This window comes from Ahaetulla prasina, chromosome 2 (genome assembly GCF_028640845.1).
Source record: "Ahaetulla prasina isolate Xishuangbanna chromosome 2, ASM2864084v1, whole genome shotgun sequence".
Lineage (NCBI taxonomy): Eukaryota > Metazoa > Chordata > Lepidosauria > Squamata > Colubridae > Ahaetulla > Ahaetulla prasina.
The window spans coordinates 88,348,977-88,366,273 of NC_080540.1; the positions used below are offsets into that span (position 1 = coordinate 88,348,977).

General features: G+C 39.9%; 1 protein-coding gene across 1 annotated transcript in view; it reads right to left on the reverse strand.

Annotated features, from left to right (window-relative positions):
* Positions 1 to 16,928, reverse strand: part of G3BP1 (G3BP stress granule assembly factor 1) — a 36,531-nt gene extending 19,603 nt beyond the window's left edge. Inside the window, exons 1-3 of the mRNA XM_058165658.1 lie at positions 16,787 to 16,928; positions 3,413 to 3,526; positions 394 to 475 (exon numbers count right to left, since the gene is read on the reverse strand). Coding sequence (XP_058021641.1) covers positions 394 to 475; positions 3,413 to 3,507 — 177 coding nt within the window. The 5' untranslated portion in view covers positions 3,508 to 3,526; positions 16,787 to 16,928. The remainder of the gene's footprint in view (positions 1 to 393; positions 476 to 3,412; positions 3,527 to 16,786) is intronic.
* Between the last annotated feature and the right edge of the window lie 369 nt (positions 16,929 to 17,297).

Below are 17,297 nucleotides of genomic sequence, written 5' to 3' on the forward strand. Positions count from 1 at the left end.
TTTTATTATCATCATTTTAATTATTTGGCCAATTATAGTAAGTTTTTTAATGGATGTTTTTATTTGTATTTATATGTATATTTTTAACTGGTTGTTAACCGCCCTGAGTCCCTAGGGAGATAGGGCGGTATAAAAATATGAAAAATAAATAAATAAAATAAAATCCCTGAAAAGTATACAGTATCTGACTAAAGTAACATAGCAAAAACCAAGAGACACTCAGGGATTATACTGATGCTTAAAGCCTAAGAAAGTAGAATAATATCATCTTGTTATTGGCTGGCAGTCAAATAGGAAGTCCTGATTACCACATCCCAGTCTAAAAATCAATTTCCAAATTTGAACTGCTATTATTTTCTAGACATCTTACATAATGGCTTTACAAATGCTTACAGATTGTCCATGAACGGCATCCGCTGGTTTTCCATTGGAATCCAAGCCACCATGAACATATGAAGAATTCTTTCCATAAAATCTGTGAGACAACAATTTATAAACACTGTATTTACATACAATTTCAATGTACCAGGTGCATTTTCTCAACGTTTTATGTACAATTTTGCATTAAGCAAGAGATATAGGCTCTAAATAAACAACAATTTACCAAACCGATTTCTGCAATAGTTATTGGTAAGGCTCAATCTTTCACCTCCCATGACCTGCACAATAACAAAATGAAAGCAGAAGGAATTTTGATATTATTTCAGGCTTGTCACAATAAAAAAAAAATTAGAGATTAAAAATTGGGGGAAATCAAGATTTAAGTCATTAACCTCCAGTATCTCTTCTAAGTATGTTCAGTTAATTGCTCTCATTTAAGTTGTTTAGTATCTAAAGCTTCCAGCTCTTTTGCAGAAAATTTGTCTGAATCCTATTTATACAATTTAAAATATAGTAACTTACAAATTCCATCAACTCCAGCAGAGCTACTAGAAAATACTGGTAGTTTGTGGGAATTGTAGTTGGAAATAATGCAAATGGTTAGTTTGGGCTTGTTTCCTGGTTTTTAGTTATGCATTATTTGCAAGCTTTTTATCTTACTGCTGTATGTTATAATGAATTCATGTAATTAAGAGGCACTAGAACCCAAAATTCTTTTTTTTTAATACAACAACTACTTGCAGTCTAAACAATCAGCACAGAACAACCTTGCTTATTTTCCCTTGGCTTGTGCCAAGGCGATAAAGTAGAATTCTGAGCCAAAAATCCGTAATTTAATGTTGCTGAAATGGGGGGGGGGAGTGCCCATAAAATGATGAATTTAAAATAAATAAATACATGTATACGTATTTCATAGGAAGGGAAATCTTCAGACTGAGAAAGTCCCTAATTGAAATAAATGTTATATTGGGATTTGCTTTGTTTGTCCTATTAATATGTTGGCTTTGTACCTCAACGTTTATTTAAAGAATTGGGGAGAAAAAAAACAGGGACTCTGGTAACAGATTCTAATTTTAATTAACTGATTTTCCATCAAGTGAGAACAGTATTACCGTACATTTCTCTCATTTTTTAAAAATAGGGAATTATTCTAATATTTTCAAAAATTATCTTTGAACATATAATTAGGTTAATTGAGTAGCATGGTCTGCCATTTCACCTATTTTGTGATTTGCTCAAAATTCCCATTGTTTCATACTGTCTGAATACTTACATCACTTTTGAGTTTTGTTCCACTAGACTAGAACACCTATTTCAACTTTTGCTCTGTCAAAATACAGCCAAACGTAAAATATGAAGCTGCATGTTTGCTTCATCCAGGTACCTGATAACTTGAATTCTAAATAAACTACTGAAAATGCCCCCCAAAATAATTGTTTATATCCAAACATGAAGAAATGTAGATGAATTACATGACTACATATGTATTTCCTAACATATGCAATTATTATTTAAGACATACAATCAAGCAGTAAACAACAGTCTACTCAAGAAGCTACCAAGGAGAAAGTAGCATCCCACCAACACTGAAAGAGCAACCTACAGTGTATAAACAGAGAGCAAATCCCTCTCCTTTCTACCAATGAAGAAGTAACAGAAATCTGGTAGCAAAAAGCTTGCAAGCAAACAGCCAAGCTCAGAGCAAAGACTCCACAGTTCAACCATGAGCTACATATATTCTTTTCTACTGGTATTATTTATGAATTTCTCCTAATGTATTTTTCATCCAGTGTTATCAAAAAGATAGAGATTAAAAAAAACCTGAATGATATCTTCCTTCTGACCTGCATATTAGTTACAAAAATGCAAATTAGGCTGGTTAGTATTCAAATATCAAAACAATTTCTCCCCATTTTTACCTTGGTTGGCTGAGGGGAATTCTAGAATATAGAGTTTTTAAAAAGGCATCTTAATTCATAGAACAGTATCTCTAAAATACAATGTAGTATCTTTCCTAATAGAAGAGATCCTCTACTTATAACCATTCAGAATCACAGTACTGAACAAAGGGATTTATGACCCATGCCCAAAGTTACAATTGTTGCAGTGATTCCCTGGTCTGGTCATATGATAAAATTTGAGCACTTATCCTGCCTACACTTAAGAATGCAGGGGAGGCAGCTACTTTCCTCCACTCACCTGACTTTCTCCCATCTATGTTCTTTTGCCCCTGCTACGCTACCTTGCAGGGCAGCAAACTAAACCACCTAGCTACCTTCTGTCCTAGTTCTTCACCAAACTTTTGCAGCCAGATGCAGTGGCCAAAGCAGAAGTGCCTCATTCCCTTTGCTACCTTCTTTTCATACCCTTTTCATTGCTCATCTGCCTCCTGCAGCCATTTACTACACATGGCTAAAGCCAGGAATTGTTCAGGAAAGCTTTTTGTTGCTTGTCTGCCTCCCTTTAGGATCCGGCTGAATGCCAAGCCTCCTAGGGCTTTCCCCATCCCACTGAAACACCCCTGCATTCCTTATCTGGGACTCATCTGCTTAACACCCATAATGCGCTCTTAAGTATCACAACCAGTGATTCTCTCTCAACGATCACAATCAGAAGTGTACCAAGACTGTGGTCTTTGAGCAAAGCAGCCACATGGCGTCTCGCTGAACGACTGCTTTACTCAACAACTGCCATTTTGGCCACAATTGTGGCTATAAGACTAGGATTAACTGTTGTAGAAAGGAGTGGGGCAATTCATGTTCCTTTTAAAATCTGCATCAAAGAATTACCAAATTTGTTATTTGAAAGTGGCACAGAAAAAGTATCTAAGGTATCTTCTTGCATAATACAAAATTTTAAGGGGTGGTGGTTGTTCTTTAATGTAGCAAGCAAATTGCTAAAAGCAAATTGTAAGAAGCTGGTGTAACAAAAAGGAATGAAGAACAAGGTTTATGACATATGCAAATATCAAACAGAAGAACAGGTTAATTTATGGTTAGAAAATCTTTCAAAGGTAAGTTGAAAACCGTACCTGTGCAGATAATCTGGTGCTTGATTCAGCAGAGTATAATACTGTCTCACAAACTCCCGCCCAACCAGCAGGGGACTTGGCTTCTCCATCACCATTTCTTTGGTCAACTGAAAACTGAAGGCCAAAATCTTCATAAAAATTTGAACACATCTAAAGTCTTGCAAGTTAAATTTGGCTAAGTTAATGTATTATTTATTTCATATTTTATTAAATTATCCTAAAACTTAAGCACTATTCAGGGATATAAAAGAATTTAATTTTCTTAGGGTCCTTAAGCACATGAGAAAGCTCAGTCTATATACTGGCTTTGCATATTCAGCCCGAAATATAGGAGTTATGTCTAGCTTCCAGAAAGATCTCATATGAAAGGAAAAAGTTATCACACATTCAGGTTCTTCCAATACACTCATCAGAATATGCACGAAAGTGTCAAATGGTCTCCTGTTATCTCATCTACACTGAGAGAAGCAATAACAGATCAATTCTTAATCAATTTCTTTTCTTCTGGAAAAGTCCAGCAAAATACTTTCTTCTCCCTTCTATAAATCACACAAAATAGGACCCTATGAAAAGACCTGAAGATGCTTCATTTTTATCAGTATTTTTATCAATGTTATCTTGCCTAGGTAGTGAAACAGCATTTATCAGATATCTGACCACTTTGCTGGCCTTTACTATTTTCTACAGCTATATGTGCAGGACTGTTTTACCAACAAAATGCTTTAGCTGTTTTCATGAATTCTGGAGGAAGGGACTGTATGTCGCCCAAAGTCCATTGGAATTGGGTTGCTATAATTTAAATAATAGTTTTTTACAAATACATTTCCAGCAAAATTCTGTCTGAATTTTCCCGAACTTGTAAAATATTCATTGTTAATGCCTACTGATTAAATCATAAACTAAGTAATCAGGCTTACTTTTTGAAATATGGTTTAGATAAACTGGTATCTGATACAACTAGTCAAACACTATCTACCGTATTTTTCAGAGTATAATATGCTCCGGACTATAAGACACACCTACCTTTTTGGTGAGGAAAACAAGAAAAAGAAATCTGTCTCTGAGCAATTTTACCTTGTTGCAGCAAACAGCCTGCTTTAATTTCACTTTCGTTTTTAGCATAGCTTGATTAGCACAAGAAAAAAAAATCTGCTCCCAGAAATTTACCTCCTTGCAGCAAGCAGCAGAGGCCAGTGCAGCAATAGGCAATGGCAATCCCTGCAGCCTGAAACAGCTGAGAGTTTGGAGGCTGATGTAAAGGACTTGTGCTAATTAGGCTGTGCTGAAGCTGAAATGGGCTGTTTCTTCTTGCTGCTTGCTGCAAGGAGGTAAATTGCTGGGAGACAGCAGCCATAGGGTGGGGGATAGTGGGTGGGTGGGGGCTACATTCAGTGCATAAGATGTACCCAAATTTTCACCCACTTTTAGGGGGGGAAAGGGTGCGTCTTATACTCCGAAAAATACGGTACTTCAGAAATTAATATTGTCAGGCCTAACATATCAGATATCAGATGTAAAACTGTTCATGAGTTTGAAAATATTTACTACTACCATAATAGGTTAGCCCAGTGATTCCCAAAGTGTGAGGGAGCCGCGCTATCGTCATAAGGGCGCCGCGAAATATTCAATTAATATCTGCGCCCGCTGGGTCTAATGCTGATGCGCCATTTCTGAAACGTCTAGTGCGCATGCGCAGTTACAAGTCAGATTTCTATTCGTTTGTTATCACCTTCTCAGTGCTCGCATATGTTTTTGTTTGTTGGGCTAACTTAATAGTGTGGTGGTTAAGTTACTTTTCAAAAGCTATTTTTCTGATCACCCTAAAATGGACAAATTCTTATTAAACTTGAATAATCAAGATAGTGCTAAATCTATAGACGAAGTTCCACAAACTAGTGGCAAGGGTTCCGAGAAGCGGCGTCGTAAATATGACGACAGTTACTTGGATTTTGGCTTTACATCAATAAGCGAAAATGATAAAGAGAGACCACAGTGTGTATTGTGCATGAAAGTTTTGGCACCGGAATGTATGCTTCCAAGTAAGTTAAAACGACATTTAGAAACCAACCATTCTAACTTTGTTGGTAAACCTCACAACTTTTTTAAAAGAAAGTTAATGGAATTAAAACAACAAAAAGGCAGCATTTATAAACATATGTCAATACCAAATAATGCTTTGCTAGCATCATACAAAGTTGCATATAGAGTTGCTAAGTGTAAAAAGCCCCATACTATTGCTGAGCAACTCATTCTACCGGCTGCTGTAGATTTAGTGAACATTATGATTGGTGAGTCGGCGGGGAAACTACTTTCAAATGTCCCTTTGTCTAACAATACAATCAGGTTCAGCAGAAGAGATATACTATGGATACTGACTATTAGGGAATTTCATCAGATGGGACTCGGAACAAGAGCCTTTTCTACTGCGGCGCCTGCTTTCTGGAACATCACTCCCCCCGAGTTTAGACTGGCCTGACCCATTGGCCATTCGGAAGAGCTTGAAGAGATAATTCTAGCCTGGGGATCTAGTGGTGGTATGAAGTTGATAAGATGGCTGTATTGTTTGTAAGCTGTTGGAAAATACTCTCCTGCATTTTACGTTGTATGGTTAATATTTTTAATTGTGTTTTTCATTGTTGCTGAAGCTCTGCCCATCCACCAGTCCCCACCCTTCAGCCTCTGCCTCCCAGCAATTTACCTCCTTGCAGCAAACAGCAAACAGCCTGGTCAGCTTCAGCACAGCCTGATTTAGCACCAGCAGCTGATTGGCGGTTGGACTGACCTCCTGGAATACCACCTATCAGCTGTTCTAGGCTGCAGGGATTGCCACCACCCGTCACCACCCATTGCTGCTGCCTATCGCTACCTCTGCTTGCCCCATTTTCGGCCTCTATGCACCCCATTTTTGGCCCGTTCCAGGTGGCGATTCCCGCCGCCTGGAACAGGCCAAAAACAGGACACAGAGGCCAAAAATGGGGCACATGGAGGCAGTGATGAATGGTAGCAGCAACGGGTGGTGGCAATCCCCGCAGCCTGGAACAGCTGATAGGCTGTATTCCGGGAGGCCAATCCAACCGCCAATCAGCTGCTTGTGCTAAATCAGGCTGTGCTGAAGCTGTCCAGGCTGTTTGCTGTTTGCTACAAGGACGTAAATTGCTGGGAAGCAAAGGCAGATTTTTTTCCATTGTTTTCCTCCCCAAAAGCTAGGTGTGTCTTATACCTACAGGATACCTACGGGACCGTCTACTGCCAACGTCTATCTCCCAACGACCGGTGCGCTCTCACAAAGAGGGGCTCCTCAGGGTGCCGTCAGCCAAGCAATGTCGGCTGGCGGCCCCCAGGGGGAGGGCCTTCTCTGTGGGGGGCTCCTACCCTATGGAACGAGCTTCCCCCTGGACTCCGACAAATACCTGACCTTAGGACCTTCCGCCGCGAACTTAAAACCTTCTTATTTCGTCTTGCTGGACTCGCTTAAATTTTAAATTATCAAATTGATTTTATGAGTTTTAAATTTTTTGTAAATTTTAGAGGGTAATATTTTATCTATAAGTAGCCATATCAAATAGGTTTTTTAAGGGTTGTTTTTAGTTTTGTATTGTTTTCTTTCTGCATTTTATTCTTGGCTGTACACTGCCCTGAGTCCTTCGGGAGAAGGGCGGTCTATAAATAAAAATATTCTATATTCTATTCTATACTTTGGAGCATCTCCGCCGTGAGCTTAAGACACATCTATTTATTTGCGCAGGGCTAGCCTAGGGTTTTAGTTTTTAAATTTAGTTTTTAATGGGGTTTTATATTATTTTATTCTAGTGATATTTTTAATTCGGCCTAATTAATAAGTTTTTTAATTGTTGTTTTTACCTGTATTATTTGCATGTTTTTGTCTGGCTGTGAACCGCCCTGGTCCTTCGGGAGATAGGGCGGTATAAAAATTTGAATAAATAAATAAATAAATAAAATCTTATAGCCCGAAAAAAATGGTAAATGATAGATGAAACATATTAATATTCTGAATGAATTCTAGATTAACTGCTTGGAGGCATCAATCCTAAAGTCAATGACAGGATTGGCTAGGCTGAAATAATGTTTTTGGATAGTGCATTTCAAACTGTTACCGATTTACTCTTTTGCTCAATAACCAAAGTAAAATAATATACAATATAAAATACAGTTTAACATAAATACTTCTTGAAACCTGGTTGAACTACATATCCATATGTTTTTCTGCAACAATATAAAATTATTATTATAGAAAAAGAAAATATGTCAATCCATGTTGATACATACAGGTTCTGTAACAATATTACAAGGACAGATTTGGCTAGGACAAATTGAAATCTGGATCTGTGCTTGATCTGGCTTCTATATCTGAACTGTCCTACTGTAGTCTGTTATTGTGCGTAAGCAAAGAAATCCAGATATATTATCAAAGACCCATACAAGGCAACACTGACCAGAATAAATACTAAATTATTTGTGAATTCTTTTAGTTATGAATTATACTGTATAATTATACTGTATTTAATGAAGTTAAACAGATTAACAAATGCCTACTAACTCACTTGAATGCATGACAGTTGAGTTTGAACAGATACCATTATACTGTAGAGATCAGAAATAAACAATAAGTTATATGATATTGTAAACTGAAATTGCTTAGCAATTGGTTTCTGATATAAAAAAGATAAAAAACCCATCTTGTAATTTTACAGTAATATCAAGAATGAATTATTGTGAAGTCTAGCATCAGGTTAATATGAGAAGAACGTCCTTGATGGTATTCTTGAGTTCCGTAAAAAGAAACTCCCTAAAAAGAAACTCACTTAGAAAAAAATAATTTGGACCAGAATTTCCATCACTAAGTGATGTAGTCATAAAGTGCAACATGACATGACCACACAGATTAGCAACATAAATTCTAATGTTCATGGCTGCTGTTAAGCAAATCACCGTGTACCATTAAGTGAGGGTGTCACAATTGGTAACCTCCTGCTGGATTCCCCATTAATTTTGCTTGTAGGAAGCCAACAAAGGTCACAAATGGCAATCTGGACATTCAGATATTGTAACTTGAAGCTGGGTACTAAGGGCCTGGATCCCAATTATGCAATTATAAGTATGCTGCAATCAACAGGAGTATAAGGACCGTTGATAACTGCCACTTGTTCAGCACCATTTTAAGTTTGAGTGGTCACTGAGGACCACATCTACTGTAATTCAACCTGGTGGCAGAACTTCAAAACTTAGTAAGTGATGACCCCATCAGTAATGCTTCTTTTTTTATGTAAATCACAGTAGCATTTAGGCTTATATACTGCTCCGTAGTGCTTTATAACATTCTCTGAACAGTTTACAAATGTCAGCATATTGCCCCCACAATCTGGGTCCTCATTTTACCAGGGCTCAGGCTGTAAGAAGCCTGTTATTAAAACACAGCTGCCTGCAATTACTGCAGGTTCTAGTCCCACCAGGTCCAAGGTTGACTCAGCCTTCCATCCTTTATAAGGTAGGTAAAATGAGGACCCAGATTGTTGGGGGGGCAATAAGTTGACTTTGTAAATATACAAATAGAATGAGACTATTGCCTTACACACTGTAAGCTGCCCTGAGTCTTCGGAGAAGGGCGGGATATAAATGTAAACAAGCAAACAAAAAAAAACCTCAGAAGGATGGAAGACTGAATCAACCTTGAGCTAGGAGGATCAAACTCCTGGCTGTAGGCAATTAGCCTGCAATACTGGATTCTAACTACTGAGCCACCATGGCTCATAAAAATCCATTTTGGGGATTTAAACCTGTACAGGATAGATATCCAGTATATAAACTAGCACACTGATAGCATGTCCTCTCAGAATAGAATCCATATATAGGAAGTTCCCAGGTTAACAATGAGTTCCATTCCTAACTCTGTCTTAAACCCAAATTCCGGAAGTTGGAATTTGTACTTACAAACAGACTATGTATTACTAAAAATGGCAGACAGTATTGTCCTTTCTTGAGGCGACAAAACATTGAAGCTATGCAATGCTTTCACAACAGATGAAAACAGACAGTATATATCAACAACCTCAGATATGCAGATACCACCACTCTAATGGCAGAAAGTGAAGAGGAACTAAAGAGCATCTTGATGCGGATGAAGGAGGAGAGTGCAAAAGTTGGTTTGAAACTCAACATTAAGAAAACTAAGATCATGGCATCCAGCCCTCTCAATTCCTGGCAAATAGATGGGGAAGAAATGGAGGTAGTGACAGGTTTTATTTTCCTGGGCTCCAAGATCACCACACATGGGGACTATAGCCAAGAAATTAAAAGATGCTTGCTCCTGGGGTGGAAAGCTATGGCAAATCTAGACAGCATACTAAAAAGCAGATACCTCAACCTGCCAACAAAAGTGCGTATAATCAAGGCTATGGCTTTCCCAGTTGCAATGTATGGCTGTGAAAGTTGGACCATAAGGAAGGCTGAGTGCCAAAGAATTGAGACCTTTGAACTATGGGGCTGGAGAAGACTCAATCATGGACTGCAAGGTGATCAATCCAGTCAGTCCTAGAGGAGATTAATCCTGACTTTGGAAGGCCAGATCCTGAAGATGAAACTCAAATACCTTGGCCACCTAATGAGAAGGAAGGACTCACTGGAAAAAAGCCTAATGCTGGGAAAGACTGAGGGAAAAATAAGGGGATGACAGAGAATGAGGTGGCTGGATGAAATCACTGAAGCAGTCGGACTCCAGGGGATGGTTAGAAGACAGGAAGGCCTGGAGGAACGTTGGCCATGGGGTCATGATGGGTCGGACACAACTTCGTGACTAACAACAATTTGCTTTCACAAATCTTGTCTCCAAATTTCAGCATTATTTCCTTACCCCCTTCACATTTTTCAGTAATGTATGGGCATAGCAACAAAATCTGATTCTGTATTTCCCTTCAGCAAGAAAATCCTATATAGACCAACCTTGCTTAGTGACTGCCTGAAGTTACGATGGACCACCAAAAAGGTGGAGTTTCAACAGGCACACATGTCCCCCAACCCCCAAGTCTTGTGGTCTCATTTTGGGCACTTGGCAACTGCTCACATTCATAGCTGTTTACAGCATTCTTCAGCATTTGTTTCGTTTCCAGGGTTTACTTCTGATTTCCAATGAAAAACACGGATATCATAAATTTGTTTTAATGACTGTGCTGCTCATTGTAACGACCAGCACAAAAAAAATCATAAAATTAGGCAGTCCGATTAAGGGCCACTATGACTTATAATCATAACTCTGGACTCAATTATGGTTGTAAATAGAGGACTACTGTAGTCAGAAATTCCAATATATGTAACCGGAAAGTTATAAAAGACCATACTTAGGCACCAACTATCTAGGAACTGGAAGGATAGATCTGCCTTTTACATCTAGAGCAGGGGTGTCAAACTCAAGGCCCCGGGGCCAGATCCAGGCCACGAGATGCTTAGATCTCAAGGCCCCGGGGCCAGATCCAGGCCACGAGATGCAGCAGCGCCCTGGAAATAGCGAAGGATCTACCCACGCTGCCTCTTCCAGCAAAAATGGAGCTTGCAAGGGCCACAAGAGGCCCTTTTGAGCTCCGTTTTCACTGGCAGAGAGTTGCAGGAAGCAGTCCCAGCCGAAAACGGAGCTTGTGAAGGCTGCACATGCCCCACCCCCAAGCTCTGTTTTCGCTGGCAGCGTCACAGCCAACAATGGAGCTCAGGAGCCCGTTTTGGCTGGCAGAGCACTCGGGCCACCACAGGTACCACCCCTGACACAAGTGACATCATGCTGGCCATGCTCATCCTGGCCACATCCACCCAGGCTCCCCGAGGTAAAACACAACCCTGATATGCCCTCAACGAAATTGAATTTGACACCCCCGATCTAGAGTGAAATGTTCCAGAAGACTCCAGGGAATTCAGCTTCATACACATAATCTGCAGGTACTCCTGTCACCTAATGCATGGGAATAACTTACAGTAAGATGTTACAGGTAAAAGAATTATACCCAACAGTAGTTTATTTGAAATATTCTTCTTCTTCAAGCCAGGGGATTAATAGAACTTTTTTCAGTCTGGCATGCAATCTGTTGTTGTTGTTTTTCTGTTGTCACATTTTTAAAACTGTGAAATAGTTTTCATAAGCTGCTTAGAGATTTTGACCATCCAGCAAGGAGGAATGTGATGGATACTATATAGTACATTTGCCAGCAGCAGAAGAGAAAAATATAGAAGACTCAATTAAACTGAACATGTATTTTCTTCAGTTTCTTTCAACTATATTATCTATCCATCTGTACAATATCACATTTAGGAGCATCTGTTGTCACTCTTTAAGGCACTCCATTTTAATCATGGCGACCAAAAATGCTGAAACTTGGATTCAGATAGGAAGACAATATAAATTGATAGAAATTGATTAAGTCCTTCTCAGCATAAGAATTTTAAATTGCATGTAGGGAACTCAAAAGGAGTGCAGGACATAGAAATAAAAACTAAAATTTGCATAACTATCATTAATAACCTCACTTATTTAATCGTATTTATAGAGCTGCCAATATCACAAACTGTGACTATGAGCAGCATATAATAAAAACGAGACACAATATTTTTTTAAAAAATAAAGAATTAAAGAATTGGTGTTACAAACTAGTAGAGGATTTGATGTTATGGACTTGAAATCCTGGGATTAGAAAACTTACAACTCCGTCGATTTCGACATGACCTGTGTTTAACACACAAAATCATCTATTGCAATATCCTTCCTATAAAAGACTACTTCAGCTTCAATCACAATATTACAAGAGCAAAAAATAGATTCAAGCTAAATGTCAACCGCTTCAAACTTGATTGCAGAAAATATGACTTCTGTAACAGAGTTGTTAATGCTTGGAACTCATTACCTGACTCCATAGTCTCTACTCAAAAATCCCAAAATCTTCAACCAAAAACTGTCTACTATTGACCTCACCCCATTCCTAAGAGGACTATAAGGGGCATGCATAAGAGCACAATAGTGCCTACCGTTCCTGTCCTATTGTTCCCTTCATTATATCAAATTAATATAGTTGATGCATATTTTTTTTACTTTTATATATATATATATATATATATATATATATATATATATATATATATATATATATATATTCTTCAAGATATGTTGTTTTATCTATGACAATTGTTTGTGTATACTGTTGTGACAAAAAGAAATAAAAAAAACCAATGCAGCCATTTCCTGGAGACCCCGTAGCTTACTGATCCAATCATGTTTTGAGGGACGTCCGATGGGGCCACTCTCACCTTGAGAATTAGGTTCCACAAGGCATAAAAGGCCCACCACCTGGGTCTTATCACGCGTAGCATTTTTTGTAGACTCACAACATACCTTTTTTGCTAGACTTGATCAGATGGCCAGAGATAATCAGGGAGAAGTGGTCCTTCAAACAGTGTGGCCCATGTCATATAGAGCTTTAAAAGCCAAACCAACACCTTGGTTTTGCCAAGGGAACACATAATTGCCTACACCATCACATTTAGCACCAGATTGATGCTTTGAGATACTCTATATGTGGAGTGCATTGCAGTACAAGAGTTGATCAGAACATGAGTGGATCATAAGCAGAGCCTCCCAATCCAGGAATGGGAGCAACCAGTACACAACATGAAGCTGTGCAAAGGCCCTTCTAGCTATGACTACCACCTGCTGTTTGAGTAAGAGTTGAAAGTCTAGGAGGATCCCAAGACTGCATAAAGTCTGTTTGGGGCAGTGCAAATCTATCCTGTAACAAAGATGGCAAAGTTCCTGAATCGGAGGGCCCCGAAATCTTGGAGCCAGTCAGTCTTTCCAGGGCTCAGCTGAAGTATGTTGTTCCACATCTAGCTCCCTATAACCACCAGGTACTAGGGCACATCACTTGATTCCCCAGAAGGAGAAAGATATAATTGGGTATCATCAGCATAATACCTCACGAAATGGCGATGGAGAATTTCATCCAGCAGCTTCGTGTAGTTTTTGAATAGGAGAGAACACCAAACCCTATGGCATACTAGATAGAATGCATGCTGATTTCTATGGATTAGGCAGCAACATTGGTGATCTAATTCAAGAAGGTCTAGCAGCAACTATTACTAGCATTTTCAAAAACAATGTGTTCGTTATTATAATTTGTTTAATATTTATTAAAAGTATTTCTTAATATTAACATCCCATACCAAAGTTAATCACCTTTTTTTTCATTTTAGCTATTACCAATTAATTTTAGCCTTTTCAAATAATCAGAACAGTACCTATACATGGATGGCAATCCATTTATTTTCTCTAGTATTTTTCTGGATTTTATTCAACCATTATATATTGTGTACTGAGCCTCTTATGTCACTACTTAATATTCACCCTATATTTAACTATGGATTGGGGAACTTTGGCCTTCAAATATCAAACATGTAGTAGTCTTTCCCACTGAGCACTAGGTGCTAAGAGTTATCATATATTCCCCATCACTGTGAAAGATCCTTTTGGCAAATGGAGATATTCTTAAAATGCATTATTAAGATAATTTTTACTCTGACATCTTAAGAATTAACAACAGCTATAGGATTAAACCATCAGTGAGGCAAATCTGCTATGGAATCCTTAGGTTAGAAGCAGAAATTTCCAACTGTTTCAATAATAAAATTGCTAATAGTAAAATGTGCAAATTTTATCCCAGAGTAGGAGAAACTATCCTAATACTTCCCTTCTACTTTGCTATCAAAGAAACAGACATGTCATAAAAGGAAAGACTTTCCTTTTCATCCTCACTAGAATAAACTCAACATGGTTGACAAAATGGCAGTTCCTCCTCTATGAACTCTTCTCTCACTATACACTAGTCTCCATAGAAATATCCTGCTCATGGCTTTTTTTTTGGTTATATATACAAAACTAATAAAAGAATATTTAGAAATTCACTGTAAAACTCTTTGCCAGCAAGAAGAGAGATATAAATTCCGTTATAATTTGGTCAACTTTCTACATTCATAAAGAAGCTATCACATATGGCCCAATCTTTAAAAAATCAAGGAAAAGTGTGTTAATTTACAGCAATTCCTCAACCAGTTGGAAATGGAAGTTTTTAACATTTTTTGTGGCAAGTTAATAAAAGAGTAATTTTAGTAAGAGCACCATTTTCAAATTTGTTCTCAATGGAAAGCTAGATGGGGTACTTACAAAGTAATTACACCACAAGCAGATGCATGGAAACTTTTCTTCTGTTCTCTTCATACAAATTATTTCTTTATTTTAAGTTAGAAAGGGAAAATGATTTTTGCTGCAGAATGCATATTACCAAGTCTAACCCTAAAAATATTTTGCCAAACCCAGCAAAAGGAAGTCAAGCTAGATTTTTTTTCCTGTTGCTGCCTATTTCATATAAAATTTAACCTTCTCATAGTAGTCTTTTTAATCTTAATAAGAAAACTTTTTTCTGTGGAAATATGACACAAATCGACAGCCATCCTTATAAGAGGAATATTAAAAAGCATGAAAGGCGAAAAAATCAATTTTTCATATGCACTCAAAATAAAACTCTATTTAGATATAACTGTTTGGAATAAGATGTATGTAAATACTGCCATGTCAGGCTCCAAGAATCACTTGTGTCACTAGTATGTAACACCAGCACAAAGATCAAAATACCCATTAGGATATTTCATTGTGGTCTTTAACTTAAAGGAACATAACTGACATGTCCAAAAGAAACTGTGGCATTGAGCTTAATAGAAGTACATTCAGTGTACTTATACTACATTCAAACCACAATTTTCTTGGCTTCCAAATAAGAAGTCATAAAGGAGTCATATACATAAAACTTAGATCCAGCTACACTTTCTAAAGGTAATGCTGCAGATAGGACAAAAATAGCACTGACTGGAAACATGGCTACACCCTGCACTATTCAGCATTAGATTATATTAAAGTTTACGTATTAGTTACAATGTTCACCCCAGATTTCTATTGCCAAGTGAACATACATATGAACAGACTCCTGGGGTTAAGAGTAGAACTCCCTGACAGGTGAAACGTTGAAGGGCTCAAAGGTATTGGCAAAATCCATGCCTGTGATTTTAAAGGCAGAGATTTTGTGCATTCTTGAGCATACCTTTATGCACACAAACAGGCCTGAGGAAGAAAGGACTTGGTTCTTAGCCCTTCAACATAATCGCGTGGTTCTTTTTTTTAAAAAAATATACATATTCCATCTTAGATCTGCTGCTGGTGGTGGTGGTGGTGGTATGAAATTGTCAATTCGGTGAGGCTACAGACAAAGCTCGGAGCTGGACGCCAGAGTCGCACAATAAAGCCGCCGCCACCACCTTGGTTTACTTTGTAGCGCTGCCCCCTTTACCCAATGCTGCTGCTTCTTTTTTTCCCTTCGCAATTGAAGGACTCCATTGTCCTCTACATGCAGCTATTTCTGCTACGGTAGAAAGAAAAAAAAAGGACCGGCCTCTCTCACGCCTCTTTCGTTTTACCGCCGCTACACCCGCCGAAGACGGCAAAGCGTCGCGGATTTTCGTCCTTTTTTTAATCGGGAGGAGAAGAGCCTCAGCGTCCCGTTTCCTCCCCTTGGCAGGCCCGCGGCGTTTTACAGAGCCGCTCAGGTACCACCTCCTTCACTGAGCTATTCAGGGCGCGGGGCCACCTTTCCCCCCCACTCCTCAGGGCACAAGGAGGGGAGGGGGGGCAGAGAAGATTTGGCACCGGTGACCACCGTCTCCGGGGCGGGCTTAAGAGTCGTCGTGGGCCTTTCCCCCACCCCATCCAGCCCCGGTCAAGTCTAAAAGCACGATCCTCCCGGCCACGCGCGTGCGTTAGGCCGACCTTCCCGTCCTTCACATCCCTTGGCAGGCCGGGCCTGCTAACGCCGCCGATTCGCTACCGCAGGCACCTATTTCCCGCATTACAAAGGAGCAGAAAGAGAGACGAGGCGAAGCTCAGTCGCTCGCTCACTGCCGGCCCTCCCCACCCCACCATGTCCTCCTCATTCCGCCACTCGCCAAGTCCAACGCCGGCGGGCAGACTTCGAAACCCTCTGGCCGTAAGCCGCCTGCAGGGCCGTTGAACAGGATCGATGCCTTCCTTTCCCCCCACACCCGCACCAGAAGCAGCCTGCGGCATCTCCCTCCTCCGCCCAGCTCTGGAGCCGAAAAAAGACCGTGGAGTCCGAGAGAGGCCGAACCCGGAGTGAGGAACTGGGGAGAGGAGGAGGAGGACCACAGCAACCGCTGTGGTCGCCGCCGCCGCTCGGGCCCTGCGCATCTATGGTGATGGTGACGACGGAGCCGTTTGCAGCCCCATGAAGGACGTGACCCGGCCTACCCTGCTAAACCAACCTGAGGGCGAGGCGGAGCTGGACGAGAGGAGGTTTTACTCCGAACGAGGCAGACACGCACGACGAGAGACGGGAAGCACCTCACGCAACAGCGTGCTCAGCCGCCGGGTAAATATACCCGTCGCGCAGCCTAACCCTATTGCATTCCTACATCCAATCAGCTTTCGGCCAAGTTCCCGTCTCGGAGATCGATAGGTTACAAGAAAAAAGGGGTAAGGACAGCTTCCAGAATGGCAAGGAAATAGCCCAATAGCGTTAAGGGGAGGAGGAGAACGAGGAGCGGGATTGATGCCTGCCATAACCAATACGTGCCGACAAAAGGCCTATTAAGGCAGGGATAGAAGAAATAGATTCAGACGAAGGCCAACGAGACGACGCTACCTTCATTATTAGGAGAAAGATGCCGCGGAGGCGTGGCTAAATAGCCCGCCAAGGATAGGTGCGCCGCACGGTTGAAACTCTAGATAATCAGACTCGGAAACCCCGTGTAAAAAAGGGCGTTGCTACGGATC